Below are 27,057 nucleotides of genomic sequence, written 5' to 3'. Positions count from 1 at the left end.
AATGTCCATAATTCCTAAACAGTTCATGCAAGCTGGAAAGCTGAAAGTCTGCGCTTCCATCACATGTTGATTTGACTGTTTCATTTACAAGCCGCTCTGATGGTTTACACGTGCAAAATTAAACAAACTGAATTATCGTCCACAAACTTTATAGACCTAACAGTATTTACAGGCCCTTCCACAAGTGAAACACCCGAAAGAAAGAAAATACACTTTTTTTGTCCATTATTTAATAAATAAGTCATAAACAGCACTGTGGGAGAACATGATACTGAAATAAAAGGCACTTTGAAAATAATACTGTAAAGGCTTGAGTGTGGTATCTCAGAGGCATTTGGGTGTGGGAAACATTTCAGAGGTTCTTCATGTGACGTTTCAAAGACAGTTTCAATCTCACAGTCTCAAAAACTTAAAACCAGCACGATCGGATCAAACGAGCGACTTCACCAGTTCACTGACAGGACATGCGTTTGGTGTACTTGACAAGAAGACAGCAAAGGACCTGAGAATGAGTGTTAAAGTTACTTCATTTACCATATACAATCATATCTCATTAGTTAAGCAGTAATTTGTTTTATAGTAATAAAACTCCATTGATTGTTCATTACCACCACATTTTCAAAATCTGAACAAGTGGTATACGTTCCCTTTAATTATGTTTGAATCACTAGATGTTATTAAGCTGCACTAAATATAATATATACTGCATAATAGACTGTGCAATAGCCTAATCTAAGTCGAATGCTCAACATTACTCAGTACTTCCTATTGCAGTTGTTTTCGATATATACACACCGGCATACTGTCCTGATATGGCCAAGAATTTACATATTAAACTCAGGCCCTGTCAGCAAACATACAGAAACTCACAGGAGGTCAGTGCAGACAGAGACAGACGAGTAGAGACAGACAGAAGCTGAAGGAGTGTTGTGCACATGTTATATTATCCATGGTGTCTACGCTGTGTTGCTAAAAAAAAAGCCAAGTCCTCTGCCTGTACCAGTCCAGCGGCAGGAGAATACGCAAATACGCAACTTAAAAGTATATACACATACTGTACATCTAAAATACAACAAATGCATAAAAATCATATCATCAAGTGTTAGTAAAAATAGTGATGCAGTGGGCAAATGTATACACTGTAATGATAAAGCAAATAGGAAAAAAAATGCACATAAATTCCTCCGCACGCTCCTGTCAGAACTCAAAGCTACGGTAAAGGCTGCGGCTGTCGGATACTTGATAGCAGAGCTGAACTGTGGAGCTAACATTTGCCTTCATATTTGGGATTGACCACAGTCGTCACGGCGCTTTTGTAGATTGGATTTTCACCCTGGAAAAGAAAAGTTGAAATTTGGTCAAATTCTAAAACTCAATTAAACCATGTACGTTTTTGTGTGTGTGTGTGTTATTCTTCCAAAAACACTGGTTATGATTAAACATACAACAACTTGGGATATTCACTGAATTTACATGTCAGTTTTGTTGTATCACGCTTAGCAAACAGACATGCTTTTGTGACCACATACTAAACACCAGAAGGTAACAATCACCAAGCAACTTTGCTTGTCACAGCCTGTTCATGCAGTCTTCATTAATCTACTCTTAATATAGCTGCAGAGTCTGTAGGTCTTTAAAAAGACAGGTGAGAGAAAGAGATCACAGCACACACATAAACAGCCCCTGCAGGGAAAACCAAGTGGAAAGGAAAAGAAATACAAACTTAAAGAACAGCAGCTTTACGTCCATAGTTTGGGTTCTGGAACTGATTGATGGGACTCTTGTATATGGGGTTCTCTTGCTATGGGTGCAGACGAGCACAGGACAGAGATGAACAAGGAAACAAAGAGTGACAGTACAGGAGAGAAAAAAATACAAAAGGCGAGATAAAATGAAAAAGCATGAATCAGGTGCGGTGACAGAAGAAAAGACAGCATGTGAAATAGAAGGAATTTAGCTGGAAGCTCTTATTAAGCAATGAGCCACCAAAGCATTTTTCCTAACACAGCTCATCAATTATTCACTCGTTCACTTGCAGTTTTCTTGTCTTTTTGCTTTTGGTTAACCGGAAGGTGCGGAAGGTGCTCAAGCATTTAATCCTCCCCTCCCTGTCTGGCAGTTTCCCACCTCTCAAATAAAAGGATAAAAAGAACTTGACATCAGATTAAAACATTTACAAAAAAACATGAAGGGCACCTGTGATGTTTATTTCCGTTGTCAATTGCACCTAAAGATCCGTACTGAATGTATTAAAGTGTTGTTGCAGCTTAAATACAACTGTATCATGTCAATATACACAATATATATATATAAATAGATCATAACTGATGGTAGATACCTAAAAATTATAGGATGAAGATAAAAACAAATCAAACAAAGCATCTGGGTATGATATTTGACACAGACGTCTTCCTTTTATCTTGTCAGAGAGCAGGGTTACATGCACTCTTATTTTTCAAAATTAAAGGGATGTGGAGCTTTAGGCCACCCTGCCTGTGGGAATAAGAAAGACCCCAAAATGCAGAGCAACTTTACTGCTGCTGATTAGAGACATCTGCACCGTCAACCCCATTATTCACTGCAGGTTTGACAAACTCCTGCCACTAGATGGGGGAATATTACTGCACATGGAATTATGCTGAAATCCAGATTTTTGTTATATTGATATTGGCAGATGATGTGGAGGGAGCAGGGAGGGGAGGAGTCGTGGCTACTCCCCAGAAAAAGTCCAACTATGCTCAGAGTGCATAGCATTCCCAAAAAAGTCCACACTGTCTTCAACATTTTTCCCTCTTTATTTTGAGCTCCGCTCAAAAGCAACAAATACAGTCTGTGTGTGCAGCTGTGGGACGGTGGAGAGTGAGAACAAGACACTTCACAATGATTTCGAAAAGTCTGCAAATCTCATCCGTTGCTAAAAAACAACAAATGATCTTCGCAACTTAATTCTCTGACAGCGGCTGCTGTTGCTGAGCGGCCAACCGACACCTGTTTTCCACATTTAACTTACTAACCTCATCCAAAAAAACCAAAACCAAAACAATCAAAAACATTTATCCTGCTCGTCTTTCACAGAGCCACTTCCTGTTCCAGGCACTCACTGTGTCCCATTTGGCGTTCATCTTCTCCTTTTCAAACTTGGCGAACTCTCTTCTGTCGTGGATGATCATCAGCAGCTTCCAGATCAGCAGCAGGGCTAAGCCAATGAGGACAATGCCTGCGACCACGCCGGCCACAATGGGGATGATGTCAGGACCGGAGGGGCAGTCTGAAAAAGAGCAGGGTTCAGCAGGCAGCTTGAAATCACAGTGCAGCAATAAGACCATGGGAGTAACATTCCATCACATAGCTATATGTGAGTAAACAAAAGCTCTATTTTTGTAAGCCAACCACCATGGCCCCTGTAATTAGCTTTTTCTGTAACAGAAACCTTCCACACCCTGTTCCTGGTGAGCCCAGCCCTCTCCTTACCCAGCTTGTCAACCACATGGACTTCCCTTTCCGTGTCGTTGACAGCGTAGGTATAGTAGAACCAGCAGTCATTGGCATCCCTCTCCTTGCAGTGCATCACAGGGTAAGGGTAGTCATTGGGCTGCGGCAGCTTGTTCCTGTCCTTCACTGTAATCAGGTTAAAGTAGCTGCACTCCTCTTTGCATGTTTTCATCTTCTCACCGGTGCCAAATGCCCGGCACTGGACACACAGTCTGGAAAGGACAAGGAGTGTTGTTAGTAAACACAGTTAGATTTGCCATGTGACAACAAAAAAGAAACATTCATTTTAGCTCAGAACAACAAAATGACTGTATCTGATCATTTTTGACCAGTTGCTTTCAAAGCCTCAACATGTAACAAAAATGTTGTTATTTTTTTGTTACATGTTGACACGTTATTATTAGCAATGAATATATGACAGATCAGCTATTACTAGTTCTTATAAGCGGTGAATATGCAGTCAGATTTTACTCAAAGCTGATTTACGTACATGTACTTGCATAGTACAGAGACATTATGAGAGCGAAGCATGACACTTAAAGAGAAATGTTCAGCAGCTGAACAGGAACACACATGCCTATCACTCTATTATTTTAATGCATGCACACAGTAGAGGTTTGCAATAGATTCGGTGAGCATGCACTCACAGCAGTAGTAAAGCTGTAGCTGCACCAATCACTACAGTATCTTGTCAGCACTCTGGATTGAGCCTTTAATTATGTTGTGATGCCTTGTGATTTATAAGTATGTTTTTTTAAACATCAGACATATTTCGCTTTTCTATAAAATATGGGTTTACGAGACTTGCAAATCATTGCATGCTGGTTTTATTTACATTTTACACAACTTTCTATGAAATATATGCAAAACCAGAAATATTTCTACACATCAGACTTACTTGTGTTCAGCGCAGACTCCTGGACAGGTAGGGCAGGTTTCACATGTGGGACCCTGGAACTTGGGGTCTGTGCACTTGCAAACACCACACTCACATCTTCCTCTGCCGTTACAGATCTGCTTGTTGGTGGCCAAACATGTGCTGTTGTCCAGAGAACAGTCACAGGCTCTACCGCTCCACATGGGGTCGCAGATACACTCCCTGCACACACAGCGTCCATTCCCTAAGGAAAAAAGTTAAAAAAGGAAAATTGTGATTAAATACTGTAAATGGCCTAAACACCTAAATGAAGCCACAGATATAATCTGTAGCACTGACACACTCACCTCCACACAGTTTGTTTCCAGAGCGGTCACAGTTGAAGTTGTCGCACTCGCAGAACTGGCCACTGTACCTCTCCTCTGGGTTGGGTCTCTTCTTGCACTCGCATGTGCCACACACGCATTCTCCGTTGTTGCTGCAGATGTCTGTGCTGTTGTCTTTACGGCAGGTCTGATCCATGTCGTCTGTAGCCATGTCGTTGCTACTGCATTCGCAATTTCTACCCACACGGCCTTCGAAACACCTGAGACAATAGAGAGGAAGCTGGGATTCATTTTTAAAGAAGTCCAAGTACATGCGAAGGCGAGAAGTGAACGATGGCATTTTTCAGCAAAATATCTTTTGGCTTACCGGCACGCTCCACACTCAAAGGTCCCATTTAAGGAGCACTTTTCGCTTTTTTTAACAACATCGTTATTCTGGCATTGACAGTCACAGATGAAGTTGAGGATAATCTCCACCTCCTCTGTGAATCCCAGCGGCTTTATCTTGATGGTCTCGCTCTTGCCGTCATTTGGACAGCCCTTAGATGTCACAGTGATGTTAAAGTTGACCTGAATGGTGGAATAAGAAATAAAGCCTAAATGAGAGAAGAATGGTGTGAAAACCGAAATAGAAAATATGAACTTTGAACTGCAACAAAAAGAAGTCAGTCTGTATTTCCCACCTCATCTCCAATTGAGATATTGGAGCACTTTCGTCCATCGTCCTTGTCGTTAACCACTCCGTTCTTACACTGCGATTTGTATTCTATCTCCACTCCCTCTGGGAGCTTGCTGTTGTCTAGAATAACTTCAGATGAGAGAGACTGCCAAAAACCAAAAACATAACAACATGAAGGTTTTTTTCCTGCTTTGGAATGTCATCTGGTAGCTTTGTTTTGACAGAGTACAATACACAAAGGCAAAGCTGTAGGTTAAATGAGAATACAAGTACAAAAAAGGCTTTGAATGTTCCAGCTCGGTAATCGCTACAAGATTTTAACAGAGTTCATATGAGGAAATGATAACTTGATCAAAGTTTTTTAACATTATGCTTACAGCAAAAAATCTCAACAATGTACTTACATTGTAAGCGTCTATGATGAGGTTGATTACATTGCTGGAGTTGGCAGACAGCGTACCCACTGCAGACTTTGGTATCAGATTTTTCAGTTCCTGTGGAGGAAGAGGGATGTTCAGAGCAAAACTTCAGAAATCTATTAATCTCGTGGCCTCAGAAAGAGGCACAGGTTGTTTCAGCTTACACTACAGCCCCCAAAAATAATGCTTTAACCATTTTATTGCAGATTCTGATCACACAAATTTCAACTATTGCTTTGATGGGTGTTCACACTTTGAAAGGTGGGCTGACTTGCAGAGCTAACGGCAGACTGGCCTGAAAAGCAACAGCTTGTCAGCAAGAAATAATGAGAACTTCAAGGGGATAGTAGTATTAACTTAGCAGATGGCCAAGCTTTTTGCAGATGTTTTTGTTGCACTGGACAAACACATGCATGCTTAAAAAATGACAATGAAGAAAGACGTGAATGAGTATCACAGGGATAACAAGAAGAAGAACTAACTTGGTACACAGGCTGAAACTCCTCTGTGACTGCAAAGATAGTCTGAATGTTGTTGTCGCTTAGCTTCTGGACCAGGTGAGCAATTGAGGGATAATCCTTAAAAAGACCAAGGAAGAGGAAAAGGCATATTTTACAAAATCAACACAGCTAACCTGTACAAAACAGTCAAAGCACAAAGGAACTGCTTACATAATAGTGGCTCATTGTGTACACATTGTCCTCCAAGTGACATTTTCCATCATTAGGCAGTACAATGCCTCCCAGTTTGCCATCTCCAGCAAAGTGGAAACCGGCATCAGTGGAGAACACCAGCAGACGCGTAACATTCCTCCAGCCAATTTCCTTCTGATAAATAAAAAAGAAAATACATTAAGAAATTACCTGAACAGTATGTGACACATGAACTTTTGACTACATCCACAAATCTCCTTGTAAACACCAAGCACTCTTAAAATACCTTTTCACACTACATCTAAACACTTTTACTGGCACCATATCCCTCCAAGCAAGCCCCATAACGATGGGAAAATTACTTGAGAGTGAAAATTTCCTACAGGATCACTTTACTTTTCTTGGTGCTTACCCCGCAAACAGCCACTTGCATGATGGCGTCAAAGCCCCCCTCTGGAGAGTCCAGGTTTCCTGAGATTTGCTGCTTGCCCACCAGAGAGTTGAACATATTGCCGTCACTGGTCAGACTCAAGACATTCTTGTAGCTGAAGGGGCTGGTGCAGTTCTGGTCCCCCGTGCACGGGTTTAGCAGCTTGGACGGAGTGGTGCTGATGTAAGGCATGACCGTCTTCTCCACAAACGAACCAAAACCTGCAAAATAAATTTTGGAGCTAAACTAGATGCTTGTTTTTAAATGAGAAGTATTGAAAAGAACTTCATCCGACCTCAAAATTGCTTTAATAGTATCCCTCTAAACTGTTTGTTTTATCTATTTATTTTTATAATTTTGAGGGGGGCTACAAATGTATATTTGTGCAGTTATAAAAGTCTTTCTTTACTTGTGTAATTACATTTTATGACTACAGTGAGAAAATTAAACAGGTGTTATTGATAATCCTCACCTATATGAAAGTCACTGGTGATCTTTTTCATCTCCAACATGAGACTGGTTCCCAGGTTCTTGACATTCTCCAGATCATCCTTCATTGAGTAGGACAGGTCCATCAAGTAGTACAGGTCAATGGGATAATCTTCAGCTCGTTTGAACTTCAAGTCAAAAGACTGGGGCTGACCTACATAAAGGGACCGCATTTAAAGTTGAAATAAAACTGAGGTTGCTCCAGCCTGGATGCACTTCCAGTGACATTATAAAATGTGTTCTCACCAGATCGAAGGTTGAGTCTGAGTTTCTGGGGCTGGATCTGAGTGATTTCCTCTGGCTTTGGTTTATTGGTTTCGACCCCAGTAACCTTTTTGCGATTGGTCACAGGCTTGTTTGTGATGATCGACTTCTTGCCGATTGGATTCTGAATTTGAGAATCATTACAGCCCCTTTCTTTCAGAGACTCTACCTCATCACAACGGGTTGACAAGGCTTCACCCTGTTTGAGGAAGTCCTAAGAGCAGCAGCACAGAGAAAATTAAAGGAGCAGTCTGTCAGTTTAACAAGTGAAAATCTGTTCATATGTAGGCATCTTTGTTATGTGTAAACAAAGATGTTCTACAAAGCACAACAAGCCAGATGATTACTTTGGAGGAATCTCAGCTAGAGAGTGGAGACTAGAAAATTATAACAAAGACTACAGCCTACCCTGCGCTCCTAGGTAGGAGCAGTCTTTGTAAATTGGGTGAGTGTAAAATACTGGCTTCTTGCTCCTCTGTATATCATTGATATAAAAGATTGCTAAAAATGCCACCCTTCTCTTTGGGAATTGACGAATCTATCAATGTTTCAAAGATAACAAAGAGTATAAGCCTAAGATAAAACATCAAACTGGCTTCCTCGGCAGTGAAAACAGCTGACCACTTCAGTTCACGTACTTCCTGTTCACACCAGCCACATTTGGCTCCAGCCTGGATGCATTCCCCACAGTGTTTGGCATTGGCACTGATGCACTCGTTCCCCTCTAGATGGAAAACAAAGAGAGAAGAGAGAGCAGAGTCAGAGGGAGGAGAGGTATAGCGCAGTCGCTGCAAAGTAAGCAGTCCTGTTAAGCCCCCGCCCGCAAGCTTACAAATCGGTTCCTCTGAAACACTCCGCGACTCAATGGTAATGGGAGACACAGACGGATAATTCAATTTTTTCCATTATCCTCTATGCTGAAGTGGAGCTCTGCTCAGCGACATCATTAACCCTCCCTCGCCACAGTGGGACTCATCAAAATGAACTGCATGTTTACTATACGAGCTGACATCAACAAAGTGATGTAATCGGGACAAATGAAGGATGCTACGGAAATAGCATGAGTAAAATCTTACCTTTCTGAGGATTACAGTAGCAAAAGACTCCTAACAACAGAGATATCAAGATCACCTTCAGGTCCATCTGAAAAACAGACAAGGGGAAAAAATATATATATCGAGGTGTTGTGGTCTCGACACAAACAGTGCGACTGCTGTTTTGAAAAGCACAATGCCATTTGACTGTGCCTTTAATTACAATAACAGGATCTGGTGTGCTTGGTGGCCTGAGTGTCTGAATTAATAATATCCACGGATAAAAAGGTCCACAAGAGTGGGAACGAGTGTCCAAGAGATGACAGATTAAACCTGTAAATAGCTTGGTTATAATTGGAGGTAATAAATTATCCCGTTATAGCGTGCTTGGCTATTCTAAGATGGTCATAGGGTAACAGGCTGCTCATTTAAATCAAACCACTTTCACTCACGCACGCACACGCACACAAGATTACATCAACTCATCCTTAGCTTGGACTGTACCTAATATTTCTCTCCCACAATTCCTTTTACTGTAAATAGCATCAGCTCCCTAGAGTCATCCCCTCTGTCGTCATGTACATTGATCCCTGTCTGACTGCAGGCCGTTTGGTCAGCCTGGCTAGTTGCTGTTTGTGGACACATTTTATCACAGATAGCTCAAAGTTGCTAAAATGCTCAACAACTTATTTTAGCAACAACAATGCTAATGCACAAATATGTAGGCACGAGCTCCTAGCCTGGCTAAAAACAGCTGAGTTCGAGTTTACAGGCTTTATTTTTATGTATTTTACTGTTTATGTTTTTTTTTACTGTTTTCACAGTGTTTCTTTTTTATCTCTCTGTGTCACTATAAATTCTGCATAACCGCTGCAGCCTCAAAAGATATAGTTAGTGCTGACATTCTTTAAGATTCGCAGCACCTCTTACTGGCAGACCTACTCAGCCGCAGCTGAGAAGGCTCCTCCACAGAACTGCCAACCAACCACCAGCCAGCAAAGGATCAGATCATGTTGAATCTAAAACATGTGGAAGGTATACCCAACACTCCATCTGACCATAAAATACAAACTGATGGAGAGTCATTACTAAAATATTCTCAGAATCTAGAAGTCTACCACACTACACGTCAAGGATCCAAATTAGAGACTGACAGACAGTGGTAAAGTCACAAAACTTTGATTTTAACTTATTTAGACTACTGGCTGCTGCTGGCTATTCATGAAGGTTGCAATAAAAGACTGCATTCCCTCACACTGTGCTAAAGGAAGCTCTAACGTTCAGTGTTCACTGTGTTGATTGATGCATTCCTAAGCACTTGTGTGAATGTGTGTGTGCGAGTCCGTTTATCCAGACACAGAGGGGTAGACAGCCTGTCTACAGCCCCCCAGATTAGATCAGCTGGCTTGGCACTGCTGGGCATGGGCAGCGTGTTCTAGTTAGTGTTGGACCTAGACATTTAACAGAATAAAAAGATCCCATAGCATCTTCTATGGTAGAATACAGATCTATGACCCCAGCTTTAAATGTTGCGAATGATTGGTTTATGTGTAGTCAGGATACAAGGTAAAGAAGTGACTCGGGTGAAAATCCTGATCTTAAAATTAAAGAGGTTCACAATCCTCTTCTAAAAAACAGATATTTCTATGTATGTTTCTTGTTTGCAGTTAGTAAGATAAAAACAATGGCAATAAGACTCTTTTCAGGTGTCAAGTTAAAAAAATAACCATGCTGTCTTCAATCCCATGAAGCTTTGCAGCTGCACAGAGGAATTTTTAGTAAATAACTACAGTACGATATAGAGCTGAAGACTGAGAGCAACCCAAGGAAGGTTCAGCAACAGAAGGTCATCCAGAAATGTCAGACTTCTAAATCAACTAAATAACTTATCAACATTTCCAGGTGCTTTTCCTCACACACTGTTATATGTTTTAGTAAAATAAAAAGGTTGAAAAACTATCACTTCGAAAACAAAAACCCACCACTGACAAGGTATGACATACTTGGTGGAAAGTTGTTTATTATACCAAGCATGAATGTTTAAACTCAACTGTAAATTGTCTGTTTGCATTTCATAAATGCAATTTATCAGGGCTTGCAAAATTTCAAAAATCCCTGGTAGCCCTTCGGGCAGGGAGTCTTCAGTTTTTGGTAGCCCGAATAAAAAAAGAGAGCAAGTTTTTGATTGATGTTTTGTTTCCTGTATTGTTTCCTTTACAATATTATACATTAAAGTATAATATTGTAAAGGAAACAAAACATTAATCAAAAAATTGTTGAAACACAAATTATAACATTGTATAAAAATTACAATCATCAACTCAAATACTTGGTTCTAATTGAACAGAAATTTCTATGAACTTGTAAGAACTGTGTAGAACATGAATCAGTCTGTGTCAGATCCTGAATCTGAAATTTCCACTGAAGTCAAGGGTAAGGGGTAAGTGGAACCAAGATCGAGGCCATTTGCTTTTTGAAGTTTGCAAAGACTGCTAAATTTTGCCAATGGTAGTTCACTCTTTGCAACATAGTACGCTGTTCTAAACAGATTTTTCAGGTTTATTTTTGGTATGTTCTTTGCAACTGGTGTTTGTTCTGGGAAAGATATTGCAGACTGAGCAATAATGCATTTCTTGCATTTCTCATGGGTTCTAATGGGGGTCTTTCTTAAAATTACTGGTCCCAGTAACAAAGGCGCTTGTCGACTCAGAAATCGAGGGAAAACCAACAACACACCCAGCAGAACATTATGTTATTTACAGTGGTGCAGGTGTGCATTCGCTGTCAAAATAAAAGACGCGCACCAGATAAGAAGTTGCAACGCGCGTTTGCGTACATATAAAAGGCACTGTTTTTGTCCGCTAGAGTGGGATTTTCACGGCATATTCTGCACCACATCTCTGTGCGTTCATCATTTGTTTGAAGCCAGCTCATCTCCTGCAACCACTTTTCTGAGAATATGCGCTTCTTTTGCGGTTCGGACTCCTTCTGACATTTCTTTGGAGGTGGAGGAACACAAAAGTAATTGCTTAAAGGAGCTTGCTGCTTCGACATCTTTAAGAGTTCTAAACAAATGTCTCTCCTCCTCCAGAAAATCTTATGTACGCAAACGTGCGTTGCAACTTCTTATCTGGTGCGTGTCTTTTATTTTGACAGCGAATGCGCACCTGCGGACCACTTATGCGCACCCCTGGTTATTTAGCTCGTCATATTCCAGCCACAGAAATTCTTTTGTCCATGAAACCATAAAGCTGCACTTTCTTTTTGCCTCATAGTCTGATTTGTCATAACTTTTCCGTTTTGTGGTAGGCTTTTCTTTGGCTGTCACTTCTTCACCCTGACCTGTCTTATTTGGCTCAGCAGAACTAAAATACATATCCTGCTGCTTTTACACACGCACTCACATAAGCGATTCTCTGCGCAATCAACCTCTCACATGTTTAAGCTTGCTGCGGGAGATTTCACTTGTCAGGTTTGAATAGTAAGCTAATGAGTGATAAGACAATGTCAGAGGAATTGGTGCGCAATTAATCGTCACTCACCAATCAGTGCTGCCGCTCTCTACACACCGTTCGCGTGAAAGTGAAAGCAAAAAACAAGCGCAAATTCAAACGCGATTTCAATATGTCATATATTGACAGTGGCTCACCGATGCCAATGACATAATTACTCAGCTACATTTCCGAAAGAATGCAAAAGCACTGACATATATTTTTTCTTCCTATGATAGCCCGACGGGCAGGGCTGAGATAGATTTTGGTAGCCCGACTGGAAAAATCGCTAGCCCCGGGACGTCAGGCTAGCGATTTTGCGAGCCCTGTTTATGCAATTCATAAATTATAAAATTCAGCGTAGAATGCAATCTGACCAATTTATCAGCTGATATTAGCCATCTGGTCTATTGGTGTATGCATGTGTAACTGCTGATAAATGAAAATTTAACAGGTAAAGAAATGGGAGAGACACCCTTCAACTACTCTTTACTTTTCTTGCTGGCAGTCAGCTGATCCAAGCAGAGTTGAGCAGAGTAAATATAAGAAAACAAAAAAACTACACAACATTTTTTTAAGGAAATGGTTGTGTTTCATGGGTCTGAAAGCAGCCAAGATGGAAAGATGACAGAGCATTTGCAGCTGCTGCCCCATATTTGCGGAATCACAAATTCCGGCATAAAAAGATAAATAAAAATGTCCTTGCACAGTTATAGTGTATAAAATCTCACAGCTAGATGACAGTAAGTTGCAGTAAGACTGTAGTCAAGTGAAATCTGTTTTCTTACCCCTCCCATTTCAAGTGCATAATCCTGCCTACGTTGACTGCTGTAGCACAAACAACTCTGGCCACTGTTAATCTGTAGTGAGTGTAGGCTGTCCGTCTACAGTATATCTCAGCTTGTATCCATGTCTAATAACTGGAGGCTGTAAAATTTTATGAAAGGAGTTTGGTATGAGTCGATGAATCAGCAAAGCTAACTTCTGTCCAATGACAGCGATACTGAGGTGCATTGTTGAGTATATCCTGAACCTTTCCTGTCAGTAAGCCAAAGTTATTGAAACTGTCTTTGAAGTGGAAATTATATTGTTGGTTTCAGACACTTTCGGACAAAACTCAAACAAAATGAAATTGTTTATGAAAGGGAAAATGCTATTTCTAGGTCACAGCTAACATTAGCTGGCATAATGTTAGCGCAGTGGTTCCCAAACTTTTTTTGTTAGGCCCCCCTTTGTTTTACAATAAAATGCCCCCCCGCTCCCTCCGCAAAAACACATCCACCAAGCGTAAAATAATGGTTTGTTTTTTCTGTTTTTTAAAAGAGGTTGTGATTTTACACACACCCATATGGCTGTATGTGTAAAACCACTGCCTCTTTTCAAAAAATGTCTCTCTGTGCAAAATGGGTTTAAAAACATAGACAACTGTGGGATACTGTTTGTCCGTGATTTACCACGGAAACAAATTGTGGCAGGATCAGTGTTGTGCCACCAACAAAATTTGTTCCCCCTGCATCGCGAGCATTTGCTGGGCACGAAGTGAGGATCCAGTTTACTCCGCCTCCATTACAGACAATTAGACGTGGAAGTAGTGATGTTTTAGTTTTGTGAAAAAGTGAAAAATGAATGTCATCACCATTCAGTTTGAGGGTTACAACAGAAAATTATATATTTATTGTTCTCACGTGGTACCGGACGGGATTATTTTAACAAACGAAGGACATTTTGCCTGATAATTATTTTTATCCTCCTGTAACTTCACTGTATAAAGAGGTAAAACCTCCAAACTTTTCAGGAGTAGGTAGTTGATATATGAAGTGTTTGTGAATTAAAAATCAAGAATGTGGGACACTGTTTGTCCATGATTTGGAGAGCCCAGCGTGTGTTCGAGACGCAGGGGAAACGAATTCTGTCAGGGATACCTACCTTGGAATGACAGCTGTTGTGCAGGTGAAGCCAAAGGCAAGATATGCTTCATCCTATGTTGTAGTCTTTGGCTTGGAAGGAAGTTGGTTTGGAAGCATATTTGGCGATGCTTCAACCTCTGCTTTGCATTTATCTGGGAGCCCCGTCAAAAGCATTCTTTTTTATCTTAAATTCATACCACCCCCCCAACCCCTAGTAAGTAGAGTATATTTATAAAACTGTGTTTATAAATATACTCTACTTACTAGGATATCTGAATATCAGATTTTTAAATCACAACATATTGGTATTGGTCTTAAAAATCTTATAATAGTCAGGTGCTGCTACAGGATGAGAAACAACACAGTTAGGCTGTAAGAAGAAACCAAATCATATTTTTGTAATTAATAAAATTGCTTGAGAATTACTATTACTATTCACTCAGACATGTTTTAATATGGTGAAATGTAAAAAGCATGCCTACAAGAACAGAAGCTGTGCAACTAAACGGCAGCACATATTATTATTTATAAGTTCCTAGGAAACCAGGCTTTTAACACCTGTCGTTATCCTGCACCGGTGTGTGGGAGAACTGGTTCCAGGCACCAGGATGCTGGAACCAGGATTTTATGAACATGCAAACTAATGCTAAGAATACGTTATCATCTATAATTCTCTTTGCGCTAACTTTGCAGAATTCATGAGGTTTGAAAAGAGCGTGCACCTAGAAGTATGCTTTCACAAACAACCTGGTAATTTTTACTGTGAAAAATATATGAATCAAACTTGGTAATGTGTTATTACATAACAAATGTAATGACATGTGTGCTCTAATGTGTGTGTGTAGATGAAAAGGGTAATATAGATAAATTCCCTGACTACAGCAGAAAGACCAGTTACTTTAACTCCCTGTCTCTCCCCTACTCAGACGTCTGAATACATACATGGATATTTTACTCTTCACGCACACCTGAACTGTGACTAATGGCAGCCCAGTGTTTCGTAGGCTTCTGAAGGCTCAATCAGTTGGCAAGAGAAAGTGATGTATGGCAGACGCTGTGGTGCGTGACTAAAACGGGCTGAGGCATTCCAGAGAGACTGAACATTGCCTGACCAGGATAGTAACCCATAACACTGTTACTGCACTTTGGGGAAATGTGAGCTGTTGTGACACCCAAGATGCATAAACACTTACTTATCAACAACCCGATTGCAAACCCACTTTTTCCATTTTTCCACGACTGTTCTCATCTGCGCATATTCTTTATGACATGTTTTTTTTTTCTTTTTTACATCAAGTTAACAGATATTAGCTTGGGGGGGGTGAAAATCTGTGGTGCAGAAATTAATTGAGCTGCTTTAAAAGACTGGATTTACTTCCCTTCAAGCTGAGCTGCATTTGCAAGTACTTAGGACTACTTACTTCAGCAAGCACCGCCATGAATAATGACCAGTGGAGTCAAGGGAGAGAAACAGGGAGACACGGTAAACCATACAGTGGAGCTGCAAAGAACTGGTTGCAGCTCAGAGTCACAGCTCTCTTTGTGGCTAAAGGCCGGGTGCTTGGTTCCCTCAGAAAGACTGTTCTTCTAAGTCTGTGAAAAGAGGGAATGGAAAAGAAGGAAAAACAGGAAAGGGCGGTCCACAGCTCAAAGGGAAAAGGGTAGCCTCAAGTCCAAAGGAAAGGATCTCAGAGACTTTGCTTCTGCTCATTTATCTCCTAATCCTCTCTCCTCCATTTGCACTTTTACTGTACTACCTTTTTGTACTGTAAAATGAGCATTTCTAACTTTAATTGGTAATGACAATTACGTGACTATAAACAGGTCTTCACAGCTTAAGACTGATACACTTCATAGACACCGAAGGCTTGGAGTTTTTAGTTGATATTTAATTCCAGCATTCCAACATGTGTTCATTTTCCAGAGTTGCCTGTGGCATATCTTTGGCATCCTATACTCCCATCCCTCCCATTTTCTCTCCCTCATTTCCCTAACGCACTCCCTTGCGCTGCCTCCCTCCTCCCTCATATCCCCCGCACAATCGCTCAGTTCACTCCCTCCGCTGTGAGCGGAGCCAAGCCGGTGGCCCCTTTGACTCCACATACCCTTCAAACACAGCGGAGTGGGGAACATGTCTGAGCTCTGAGACGTACAAGCCGCCGGACAGAACTGAAGGAGAATACCAAACAGTGTCTGCCTGTGTCTCTATCCACCCCCACCATCATCCGGAGGACCCTCTCACAGCAGACAAAAGTAATGAATCAGGCTGCCCTCTGAGACCACGAGGATCTGATCCTTAAAGTGCTCCCACTCACCATCCAATTTTTTGCTTAAAAGGGCCTCTGTGTGCTAAATAATACTAATGAGACAAAAAACGATATTTTTAATCTTTTGGTGCTTCTTTGTTTCAAGGGGATTGATATGTGGAGACAATCCAATTTAGTAGTCGATGTGAAGTTTTGCACAAAAGAAAAGAGTAAAGCACTCCAGGTGACAGCGGCTGAGAAATGTCATAGTTTCCACGTTACATCAGCATGTTAGTTCTGTGCGATTCCTCAAGAGAAACAGCTTCCAGAAATGGAAAAAACACTAAAAATAACTGGCCCGAAGAGTGAGGCTGAAAGGCATGAGACGGGATGAGCAGTGAGTTTTCCTTCAGTCTGCCACGCATTATTTTTAGTCTAAAAAACATACAGTCAATATTCAGCTTCCATTTCTGTTTTCCCATTGCGAGAAAACGATCCAGGGGTTCTAAGAGCGGCTAACAAGTTTTTCATTGATTATGGGTAAAATATGTAATATAAAATGCATACTGAATATTCAACTAGGAAGCTGACAGAAGAAACAATTACCCAGTAACTGTAACAGAAAAACTGTAGCAGCATAATAGTGATGAGCAGATTTGCTAAGATCCTGACCTATAATGGCCAGTATTAGCTATTTGACAATAATTTCTTTCTACATTTATAAATTAAGAGATTAAAATGGTAAAGAAGACACAAGAGAAAAACACCCTGCAACCATGTTATTGATGCTGTATAGTTTGTCTCTGCAGCTTCCCTGTTGGGAGCACATTTGAAACACATTGACAAGCAGCATCTGATACAAGCAGAGTCAGGCATAGCCTGAAGAGAGTACATGAGTAATCCACCTATTGTGACTAAAAAACAATATTAAACTTTATTATCATACTCACTAAGTGAGACAGCATCAGCTGATATATCTGATTTTTAAATCGCCAGATATTAGTATTGGTATCGGACTTATAAGTATAAGTCAGGTTCCTTTACTTATTAATTCAAAGCCGTTTGTAGCTAAAAGTAGTCCATATCTCAGCAACAGTCACTGAATTCCATTTAAATTAGCTAGCTTTAAATGCTAGTGAAATGCACTAATGTGATTTGTATAAGATAGAGAGCACATGATTTCAAAAACCTTAACAGTTACAGGCAGTGGCATTTTAGTCATCTTTTTTAGTAAGTAAATGAGAAAAAAATGTGTATTTATGCACTTTCTGCTTCACTGCAAACCCAACCTTGAATTTGTTTTTGCCATTACAACCCTAGCGTCTTTAAAAAAAAGTGTGCTGTCACTCCCGATGCTTAAAGCAGCAATATACCATTATATAAGAACAGCTGCTGACATTTTAGCTGTTAAAGGTGATAACTCATTTACATAATACCGGTAGAAGCAGTCTAGCTGTTTTCTTAATCAGGAATCCTGTTAAAATGTGTTTCAGGCAATGTCAAAATTTTCCAGAATAGTTCCCTGAGAGACCTGTAATTATGCACAGTGTGATAGTTTAATAGAGTAATAAGGATAATAGCTACAGCCTAAAAAACCAGTTTTATCAGTGGTTCGACAGAGAGCCTGTTGCTGGCCTTGAAAATTCTGCTGCAGCTTTTCACACAAAACACTTAGCCACGCATGCTCTCTTGAGCCCAACATTCTCCTTGTGTGTGACAGAGGCTAAAGATATACTTCTGAGAAGGGATATTGCCTTTGAAGGACTTTTCCACTCAGATAATCTATAACACTTTCATATGACTGGTTTCTTTTTTTCTAAAAAGAAAAATGCACATCAAACTGGGTTTGTATCTCATCACATCACATCCTCGCATAGTAGCTAAGTAGAAACAATCGAAACCCTGCCACAACCTTTGGTGGAGGGCCAAGACCATATCGCTATTCAGGGCTCTATCCCTGTGTTGAAAATAGCTGTGCAATGCTAACGTTATTTTGGACTCGTCCTCCCTGCCTGGCCTCTCCAATCTCTCTTTGGTTTGACACAAAGTTAAATCACAAATCTCCCTCGAGCCTACAAACATATAACCAATTCACTACTTGTTTGTGTAGAAATAACGACACACTTTACTCTGTAGCATTCTTGAAAAAAATTGCTGTTGAAGTAAGGCAGATTTGTTTGACAGAAGACAAGCTTTGTTTAGTTTTAAGGAGCCATCTGTTTTACCATTTACAGCAATCCTATAAAAGCAGAGTGAGACAAGGCAAGAGGGTCCAGTTTTCACCACTACCAACCACCAGTCTAAACTGTACGATGGTTTTGGAAATCTTGTGGGGTTATCTTGCTGTGACAGTGTGAGCCTTGGGCTCAGTCTGTGGAGCTGGGAGCAGCTGTACAATAAGCCCTTCCAAACTCCCTGTCTTTGCTAACTCTGTCCTTCCTGCTCTAAAACACAGGAAGCTGAAGAACGTACAGGAAGCCTGCATCAATATGCCTGGAAACCAGCCAGGCATCTCTTTCTTGAACCCATGAAAATGACATATATGGATGTTCAGTGGGAAAAGGGAGAGCGAGAGCCAGGAAAAAGCTACTTTACTACAAAGAGGTGAAAGTGTTGTGATCTGCCAGAACAGCAGCTTATTGACTTTCTGAATGAAGCGTGTCTGATCTAAACCTAAACCAGGTCATCACTGTAATCAGAACTGTGCGAGAAGCTAAACAAACTTGGAAACTGCTTTAAACAACAGCAGCACTGGAGCCAAAGGGAATGATTGGAAATTAACTGACAGCTGAAGCATTTTTTAATTCTACAAAAATCAGAGCAGAACCTGGGCTGACAGCAGCCTGCAGTCTCCCATAAATATTTGCAGCTGTGAAATGATTAATGAATTGTCTGTTGGGATGGAGACAGGAATAAACATTATTTCTCCAGTACAGTCAGTATTCTGGGGAACTGCATTGTCTAGAAATAGGTCCATTTCTGCACTAGATGTGAAAATTGCAGCATTTCCAAGAGATTAACATTCTCTTTGTTACAGAAAAGGGACCAACATTGCCAGCTGCAGTCAAAGAAGGTGGTGCTAGAGTATGTCTGGCTATACCATGAGATCCTCTCTGGGGAAGCAGCTGGGTGATATCAAGGACTCACACAACAGCATGTTAGTTCTGGAGGGATGAAGCTAGTTGACTGTCAGTTTCTTACTTGCAATACAAGAGTGAGGCAGTTATCCAGTAGTAAATCAATCACAGATGATGTCATTCTCTCAGACAGATTGAAAAAAAGTAAAGTTTTGTTGATCCTGTTCATCTGGACATTCAGCCGCTGTTTAGGTATTTTAATCAAGGCTATGAATGCAGACTACATAGTGGCAATCAAAGAGAACACACTCAAAGGGAAGAAACTACAGTGCCAGCGATCTGAGATTACATGTTTTTTCACAGATATGTGGATGGACACACATAATAAAGAAACTCTGACATTTGGTTTCACTGCATGAGGCCACCCATGGACACCTCAACTGTTTTTCTATGGAGAGCCTGCTTGAAACCACAGCTCATTAAAGACACTCAGATGTTTTTTATTAGAGCTTCATACTTTACACTATAAGTGAAGGACCTCCCCTTCTGCTTCCAGGAGAGACTGGAACAGTAAACATTTCACAGCTCAAATTGTTCCTGTTTTATGTGTTCATGCATACATGTGATTTAGACAGAACCATGGGGAGAGATTATTGCTCAAAAGAGGACTTGAGCATGAAGACAGATTGTGATGTCAGCAGTTTAACTATTTAATTACTGTAGCTAAGAGCCTGTAAAAACCTCTGTATATAATACATTTAATAGATGTTACCCATTGTATTATAATGTAATAGAATGCTCCCCCTAAATATCTCCTACAGCTGTGGTAGAAAAAAGTAGAATCTCTTTTAATTTTAAGGTTTTATGTTAAACGTTTCTTTTGGCTTCTTCCTTATTCACAATGGATCACCACTAGTGCTGGGCGATATGGAAAAAATATTTATCATGATATGAATTATTTTATATCACGATAATGATATATATCACGATATACCAGCTGACCTGTGGTCATCTGGAAAGCATGCAGTCTGTAAACAGCGAGTGGAGAAGGTGCAGTCTTTGTTTTGAGTTATCGTAAAGCATGTCGCAAATCCGGGTGCACGTAAAGCGGGGGAGCATTTCAAGTTGCTATACATCAATACAACCGTTATAGCCCAAATTTTAATAATATGTATGCATTAAGTCCATAGTAACTACATAAATTGCAAAAAAGTGCAATAAACTACAAAAAAATTGAAAATCGTTATTGGGTTTTTTTTACATACATTTATAGTTAGAGAAATTTAAGAGGCTTATCCCTCAAAACTGTAAATACAAAAAAGTTGCACAAAACAGTTTCTAACCACGAGAAATTTATTTTGAGTGTCTCCATAGTTTTATTTTTGAGATACACTAATTTTTATATACTGCAGGAAAAATGAAAATAAATATTATATTGCAAATTTGCAAAAAAACAGCATGTGAATCAAAATAAACTATTTCCAACAGTGTAATTTGACTTCTAAGCATCCCAGAAACGATACAGAAAAGCATAAAGTCAAACATGACTTTTAAAAACACCAACATAGGCTTTGAAGGTAAAAAACTACATTTTGCGCGAAAATGACGTCACTTCCGGTTTTGGACAGGTAATGGCGGACATGCGATAGTTCGCGCTGACTTATATTCCAAGTAGGAAGTGTTATGAACAGCTGATTGGATCGGCAAAGCGTGCTTCTGGAATATTATGTTTTTGTTGCTGGAAGTGCTTTTTATGCAATTTTTGCAAAGCTATATGTGGAAGGAAACCGTGACCTAGGGCAAGCTAATGGAATAAGATGTAAGTACAACTCCTACGGTTTCATATGCAAAAAAAATTATTGCGCTACCTTACGTGGTTCCAGTTCTACAGGGATTTAAAAATAGTTAGGCAAAACGGAGTGTGCCTGCTCCGACCGGTTGTAAAGGGTTAATGATATATTTTATGTAATAATTTATAAAATTAGGGTTAGAAACGATAGAAGACAAATGGCACGATAGACACTTTTCTATCGTCCACACGATATATATCGTCATATCGCCCAGCACTAATCACCACAGTGGATGGCTCTGCATATCTGATTTGGCACAGGTTTTTCCAGCAATAACACTTCGGGTGCAACCCTTCCAGTGTGTCTTAAAATTAGGTAAATACATAGACTTCACATATTATACTGTGCCATTATTTATTTAACAAATTTTTAAGCCAAAGTTTAGAGGGCTTGTATGAAAATGAAGTACAGCCCACAATTCAATAGTTTGTACCTTTAGCAGCACTAAGTTGAAGGAATTGTGTTCTGTATGACTTAGTCAGTCTCTGGCATCATTGTGGTGCGCTCTTCTTTCCTACGTTGCTCAAGTTTATTGAGGTTTCCAGGCTTTTGAAGCCTTATTGTTTCTTCAAATTTGCAAACCAAAGCTGTGGTGCCATGTTTTTTTTTTTTAGAGAGAAGACGCTTTCCTAGCGTGCTATACTGTTCAGTCTTTTTTCTAATTGTACTGTCATGAGCTTTAACATTTAAAACGACACCTTTAGAGTCTCATGTTAAATGCCTGCAGATCAATCAGTAACAATTATTAGTTAAAGTAGCAACATGCTGCTTTCTGAGATGTCAGCACCTACAATGTCAGCAATCTAAGACGTAGTATGTTAGGGCTGTGCGATATGACCAAAATCTCATATCCCGAAGACATCTATCGTCCGATAACGATATAAATCACAAAAATGTAACATTTTCTGTAAATTCTGTGAATGTCGGGCAGCTCGACTTGCGTGAAGTGTTTCCAGCTGGGCGTCGCGTACCTGGAGTCGAGTGTTTTAACTGATGCATGAAACGATACATTTTTAGACATAGGTTGTAACAGCCGCCGTTTTCTTTGTGAGTATTTATTACGCGGCGTGCTGCGGGGAAAAGCCTGTTCTAACATTTGAGTCTAAGGTTTATTTTTTAGCACCTGACGGCTCTTTTTTGCTTCTCATCCGTAAATACTCTGCATCTTTCATGTGATTCAGTTTATTTTGAAAAGTCTCAACAGGATCTTGAGCTTTATTGTGAAAGGTTTATGTGGAAAATAAACAAGCGGACACGAGGTGGTTTTACCGTCATTGTTGCTAACGACAACGCATAAAAACAAGCGCTTGTCCGTCTGTAGTGTGGTTATATTAAACATAAGAGAAAGAGAGAACTTTAGGAAATTAATATAGCCACTACAGTGACCATCAAAATAATGAAAAAAATATTGCCGTAAACAGTTTATTTTGCGACACCACGAAACAAACGATAGCGTAAAATGAAACGATAGACGTTTTCATATCGTCATCCGATATATATTGTTATATCGAACAGCCCTATAGTATGTTCTTTAAAATTACAAGGAATAAACTTGGAATGGTGCAAAATCGCAAGTTTGAGTCCAGTTGGGGACGTTTATTGCACACCATAGCTGTCTCATCTCTCATTTCCTGTCACCTCCCTGCATTTGCTTATCTGACAAAGAAACCCAGCGTAAACAGGCAATGAAAATTTGATATCTCTCCCCAAGTCTTCACACAACTCTAATGTCTGTTTCTTTTTCCCATCATGTAATTTTTCTGTGCAGCTAAACACAAACTGCCTCTATTTGTGAATTACACAAACTCCAAACTTCCAGTTAAACACTGACGCTGTCACGATAATAAACAAAGAATGACAGAGTTTACAGCCCTGCAAAAGTCTCCTGTCATTTACTCCCAGCAGAACAAATTCTTCATTTTCTCAGCAGACCTTGTAGAGCCGAGGTCAGCGTTAACCGCTTCATACCTCCCTGGTGTTTCCGGGGCTGATTTTAGAAAGAGGAGGCACCCCATCTAAAAAAAGAACGGGGAAGAAAAGGGGCTAGAAGTGCACTGGAGTTCAATGTGGTGAAAATACAGGTGAGCAAATGTATTTGTGCCAAAAAACTGAGGGCTATGAGAATGGCACCCAGTAAAAGCAACAAATCAAAGTGATTTTATTGTTTAGAAATTGTTGCTCTTACAGGATTTTTAAATCTCATAAGGTTGGAGAGCACTTGTTGATGTAGAAAAGACTACTGAGGTTGATCACATGTGAATGTCTTGCTCTTTTCAGAGCTCATCAGCTTGTTGACCCGCTTTCAAACTCAAGGTAGGATGAGCACGTGTGCAGGCAATGGAGGTGAATGGCTTTAAAAGGCAATTATTTGTGCCACATTACATCTTTCCGCCTGAAATCTTCATGTGTCGCAGAGGGCAATTGTACACATTCATCACTTATGTCTCACAGAGCAACACAAACACACACATTGATCGCATCCATCTCAGTGTGACAAGTTCGCACATAACGTGTGTGCCACTCCCCAACAAAGAACCAAACACACACTCATGCATGGGAAACATCACACATCCAGAAGAAACGCCTGGGTGTGGCTCTGAGTCTAAGTGGCATTATAAATCAGCTGGGAGCCCCCCACCCCCACCCAGCAGCTGCTCCCCAAGGAGCCTGAGGTCACATCTATTCAGCTGGTGGCTACCGGCTACAACTCCCCTCATTGTCCTACATTTACCCTCCTCCTCGGTTAGCATTCTTCCCCCATGTCCTTACTGTCCTTCCTCTGGCCCCATCACCCTCCTTCATATCGCCTTCTACCCCCTTCCCCCTCCAAACTCCCTCCATCCTTGTCTCTCTTCCTGCCTCCATTTTACTGATTAAACTTCTAGGCTCTTTATCTACAGTGGTGGTTTCAGTGCGGTGGGCTATATTTATAAGGCCTTCACTCTCCAGCTCTCCTTTAAATGATTTCCAATAAATGGAAGTTGTTCAGCCTATCAATCATGCACTGCATGGGCAACAACAAGCAGCAGAAAGTAAACACTTATAAATTCTTATAGCTCTGTTTTTAGGCAGTTTGACAGTTTAAAACTTCTAATGTGGGCCTCCACGTGGGCCGCCTGCTCCCAGCGTTAAAACTAATGTCTGGGGAATTCAAATGAACCGTAAGGTCACCCGTTCAAGCCTTTTCATGTGACAATCCGAAGAAGAGCCGCCATCTGCATCTGCATCTGCTCCAAGAGTGATGATGCAAGGATGACTGGTGTTGTGCCAAAAAGTGATTTCCACTGTTTATGTGTGCTTTTTTTTTTTTTTGGCTTGTATTGTAAAATAGACTGAGGTCAACAGTATTTACAAAGTGGTTATATATAAAATAAATAAATTACATGTTTTGGAAGTATCTTTATGACTTTATGTGACATTGTACCTACATTATAAGTAATCCAGACCTTTTTGGCCACTTAAAATATCTTTGTAGAACTATTATGTTTTATTTGTTGCAAATTATCTTTAAAAAGCCATTTTTAATGCCAACGATACTTTTTAACTAGATAAATATAGGATACATTTTAGTCACTTTGCCAAAAACTGATTGCATGTTCTACCTTGTGACAGGAATATTGTTTGTGTCTGAAGATGAATTGATATCATTTATTATGATATTATTTATTATTATACATTTGACACATGTTTTGCATATTATAGGCCAACAACTCATTTATCTAATCTTAATCTTATTTAATCACTTTTTGGCAAATACCGGAAATCCCTTTTTGAAAGACGATCAGGTTTCTGGCACAACACCAGCACACCGAACACATTAGTACACTTCAGTTTGACTATTAATGACAATGTAACACACTGACACATGGCCAGTAACCACAACTATGCCCCATCGTTTGAAAATTGCATAAAAAAAACAGCCAACATCGTTACATTTTAAATCTGCATATCTCTCATGTCAAATTAAACCACAACACAATGCCTTTGATTAGATTATTACAAACGGAGTAACAGTGAAAAAAAGTGGGCGATGAGAAAAGTAATAAAAGGTTACAAACTTTATAAACCTGCCATTAAAATGTAACAGTGACAATATAAACTTAACCAGGCTGGTTAAGTTTATAAAAATAAAGAAAAAAGAAGAAAAAAAAGGAAATAAATGAACAGAGTAAAGTTGTGAAGTTTACCTTGGCGCTGTTATTTCATACAGGAGACATAAGCAGAAGTAAGCTAGCGTTTGTAGTCCTCTGCCCGCAGCAGCGGCACAGGCAGACAGCAACTATCTGCCCTGCTGGCACCGGGGGCCACTCTCTCCTCTGAAAAGTCACGGGAGATTTATCCTTCTGCTCATTCCTCTCTGCAGAAAAATATGTCGGTAGTATATATGTTTAAAACCAAATATTCGGTAGCTGGAGAGGCAGACAGTATCCGCACACTACCTGGGCGGACCTCTTTACCGCGGACTAAATGAAGGGGACGAGCGAAGAGTGAAATCCTCAGTCCTCCGCCGCTGCTCCTAAAATAAATAAATAAAAAATGCAGCAGCATCGCGCACAATGGCGCACCGAGCCTTTCCGGTTACAGCTCCTTCAACATAAAATTATAGATAGAATAAAATTATTCTAATATCTGGGGTAAAATCTAGACCTTCTTAGTACTGTATCTTAGTACCTTCTAAGAAACAGATGTCCTGTTAACCATTCCAATGAAAGTTTTACTTCCTCTAATTAAAAAGCTTTCCCAATGCCTCATTAAAGTCTCTTTACGTATTCAAAAAAACAAAAAGAACAAAAACAACTTGCGCTAACGTTTGATATTTTTATTTTGAAGGCGCCCGAATTCGTTTAACCGTCTTAATTTTGCTCACTTGACCCTCATGTTGCCTACGTCAACACTAGAGGACAGCCCCACTCACGCTCACATATACACAGTGTGTCGGTATAATACTAACTCAGTCCGTAACTCCGATTAAGTCTTTCATCACCATCATCCTCATCACTATAAGGACAGGTGGCTCTGTACTTGTACCTCACTGTCAACTAACAGTTTAACACTGAAGCTAAAAAAAAGATTAGACTATAAAGTTTAAATACCTCTGATTAATTGATCTTTTAATCTGTAATTTGCTACAAAACATTTTTTAAAAATCCAGTCGTAATTTCTTCTACTCATATTTTAAATATGATAATTTATTTCAAATGTTTTTGTTATTAATACAATTAGGTTATATAATACAAAGTGATATAAAACCAATAGAAAACAAAAACTGAAAAAGAATAAAATCAAAGGTTTGCTATAAAGTATCTATATCACTAAAAACCTGAAATTCGAGTGGACTCTTTAAAAATGTGTAATATTTTTTTTTAACAACCACAAAGCTGAAATTTAAACTTTTATGAAAATTCTTTTAGAGGTATTAGATGCCACAAATACAAAATGAGCCACTACCATTACTTATTTGTATGAGTTATAGTAAAAAATAAATAAGTAAACTCAGTCAGCTATTTATTTACTTTAAAGTTTGTGGATTGTTATTTTGTGCCTGAGAACTAATGGACACAGTGGGGGGGGGTGAGAGAAAAAATAAACAGTGGGCCGGAAGACCCTCAAATTCTGTTTGGCCTCCTGGGAGTGTTTACAAGGGAATGCAGCTCTCTATCTCTCACAGAAAGATCTGTTTTAGAAACTACAGCTATTTCTTTCTACTTTTTTCAGGTATTCAACAGTAGTTTTAAAACTCAAAGTATGTTTTTTTTGTATTATTACAAGGATAAACGTTGACATGACTTGTGATATGGCTCATATGGCTCATATAAACGATAT

General features: G+C 39.8%; 1 protein-coding gene across 3 annotated transcripts; it reads right to left on the bottom strand.

The window, feature by feature from the left end:
- Window positions 1-213: 213 nt before the first annotated feature.
- On the bottom strand, window positions 214-25,780 carry itgb1a (integrin, beta 1a). Of its 3 annotated transcripts, XM_005471659.4 has the most exons (18): window positions 25,674-25,780; window positions 25,422-25,591; window positions 8,706-8,772; window positions 8,268-8,353; window positions 7,612-7,843; window positions 7,349-7,519; window positions 6,859-7,097; window positions 6,465-6,620; window positions 6,276-6,371; window positions 5,779-5,868; window positions 5,379-5,519; window positions 5,063-5,265; window positions 4,717-4,955; window positions 4,391-4,613; window positions 3,472-3,704; window positions 3,102-3,268; window positions 1,724-1,801; window positions 214-1,333 (listed from the first exon to the last, which is right to left on the bottom strand). In XM_005471659.4, exons 3-17 carry the CDS (start codon window positions 8,770-8,772, stop codon window positions 1,724-1,726), a joined length of 2,421 nt encoding a protein of 806 aa, XP_005471716.1. In that variant the 5' UTR covers window positions 25,422-25,591; window positions 25,674-25,780; the 3' UTR covers window positions 214-1,333. The 3 variants fall into 3 exon arrangements, with proteins under 3 accessions (XP_005471716.1, XP_005471715.1, XP_003450266.1); XM_005471658.4 differs by having other exon boundaries at window positions 25,422-25,754; XM_003450218.5 differs by lacking the exon at window positions 1,724-1,801 and having other exon boundaries at window positions 25,422-25,753.
- Window positions 25,781-27,057: the final 1,277 nt, after the last annotated feature.

This window comes from Oreochromis niloticus, linkage group LG9 (assembly GCF_001858045.2).
Source record: "Oreochromis niloticus isolate F11D_XX linkage group LG9, O_niloticus_UMD_NMBU, whole genome shotgun sequence".
Taxonomy (NCBI): Eukaryota; Metazoa; Chordata; class Actinopteri; order Cichliformes; family Cichlidae; genus Oreochromis; species Oreochromis niloticus.
Note: the sequence above shows the minus strand (reverse complement) of the source record. Positions and strands in the feature narration are given on the sequence as shown.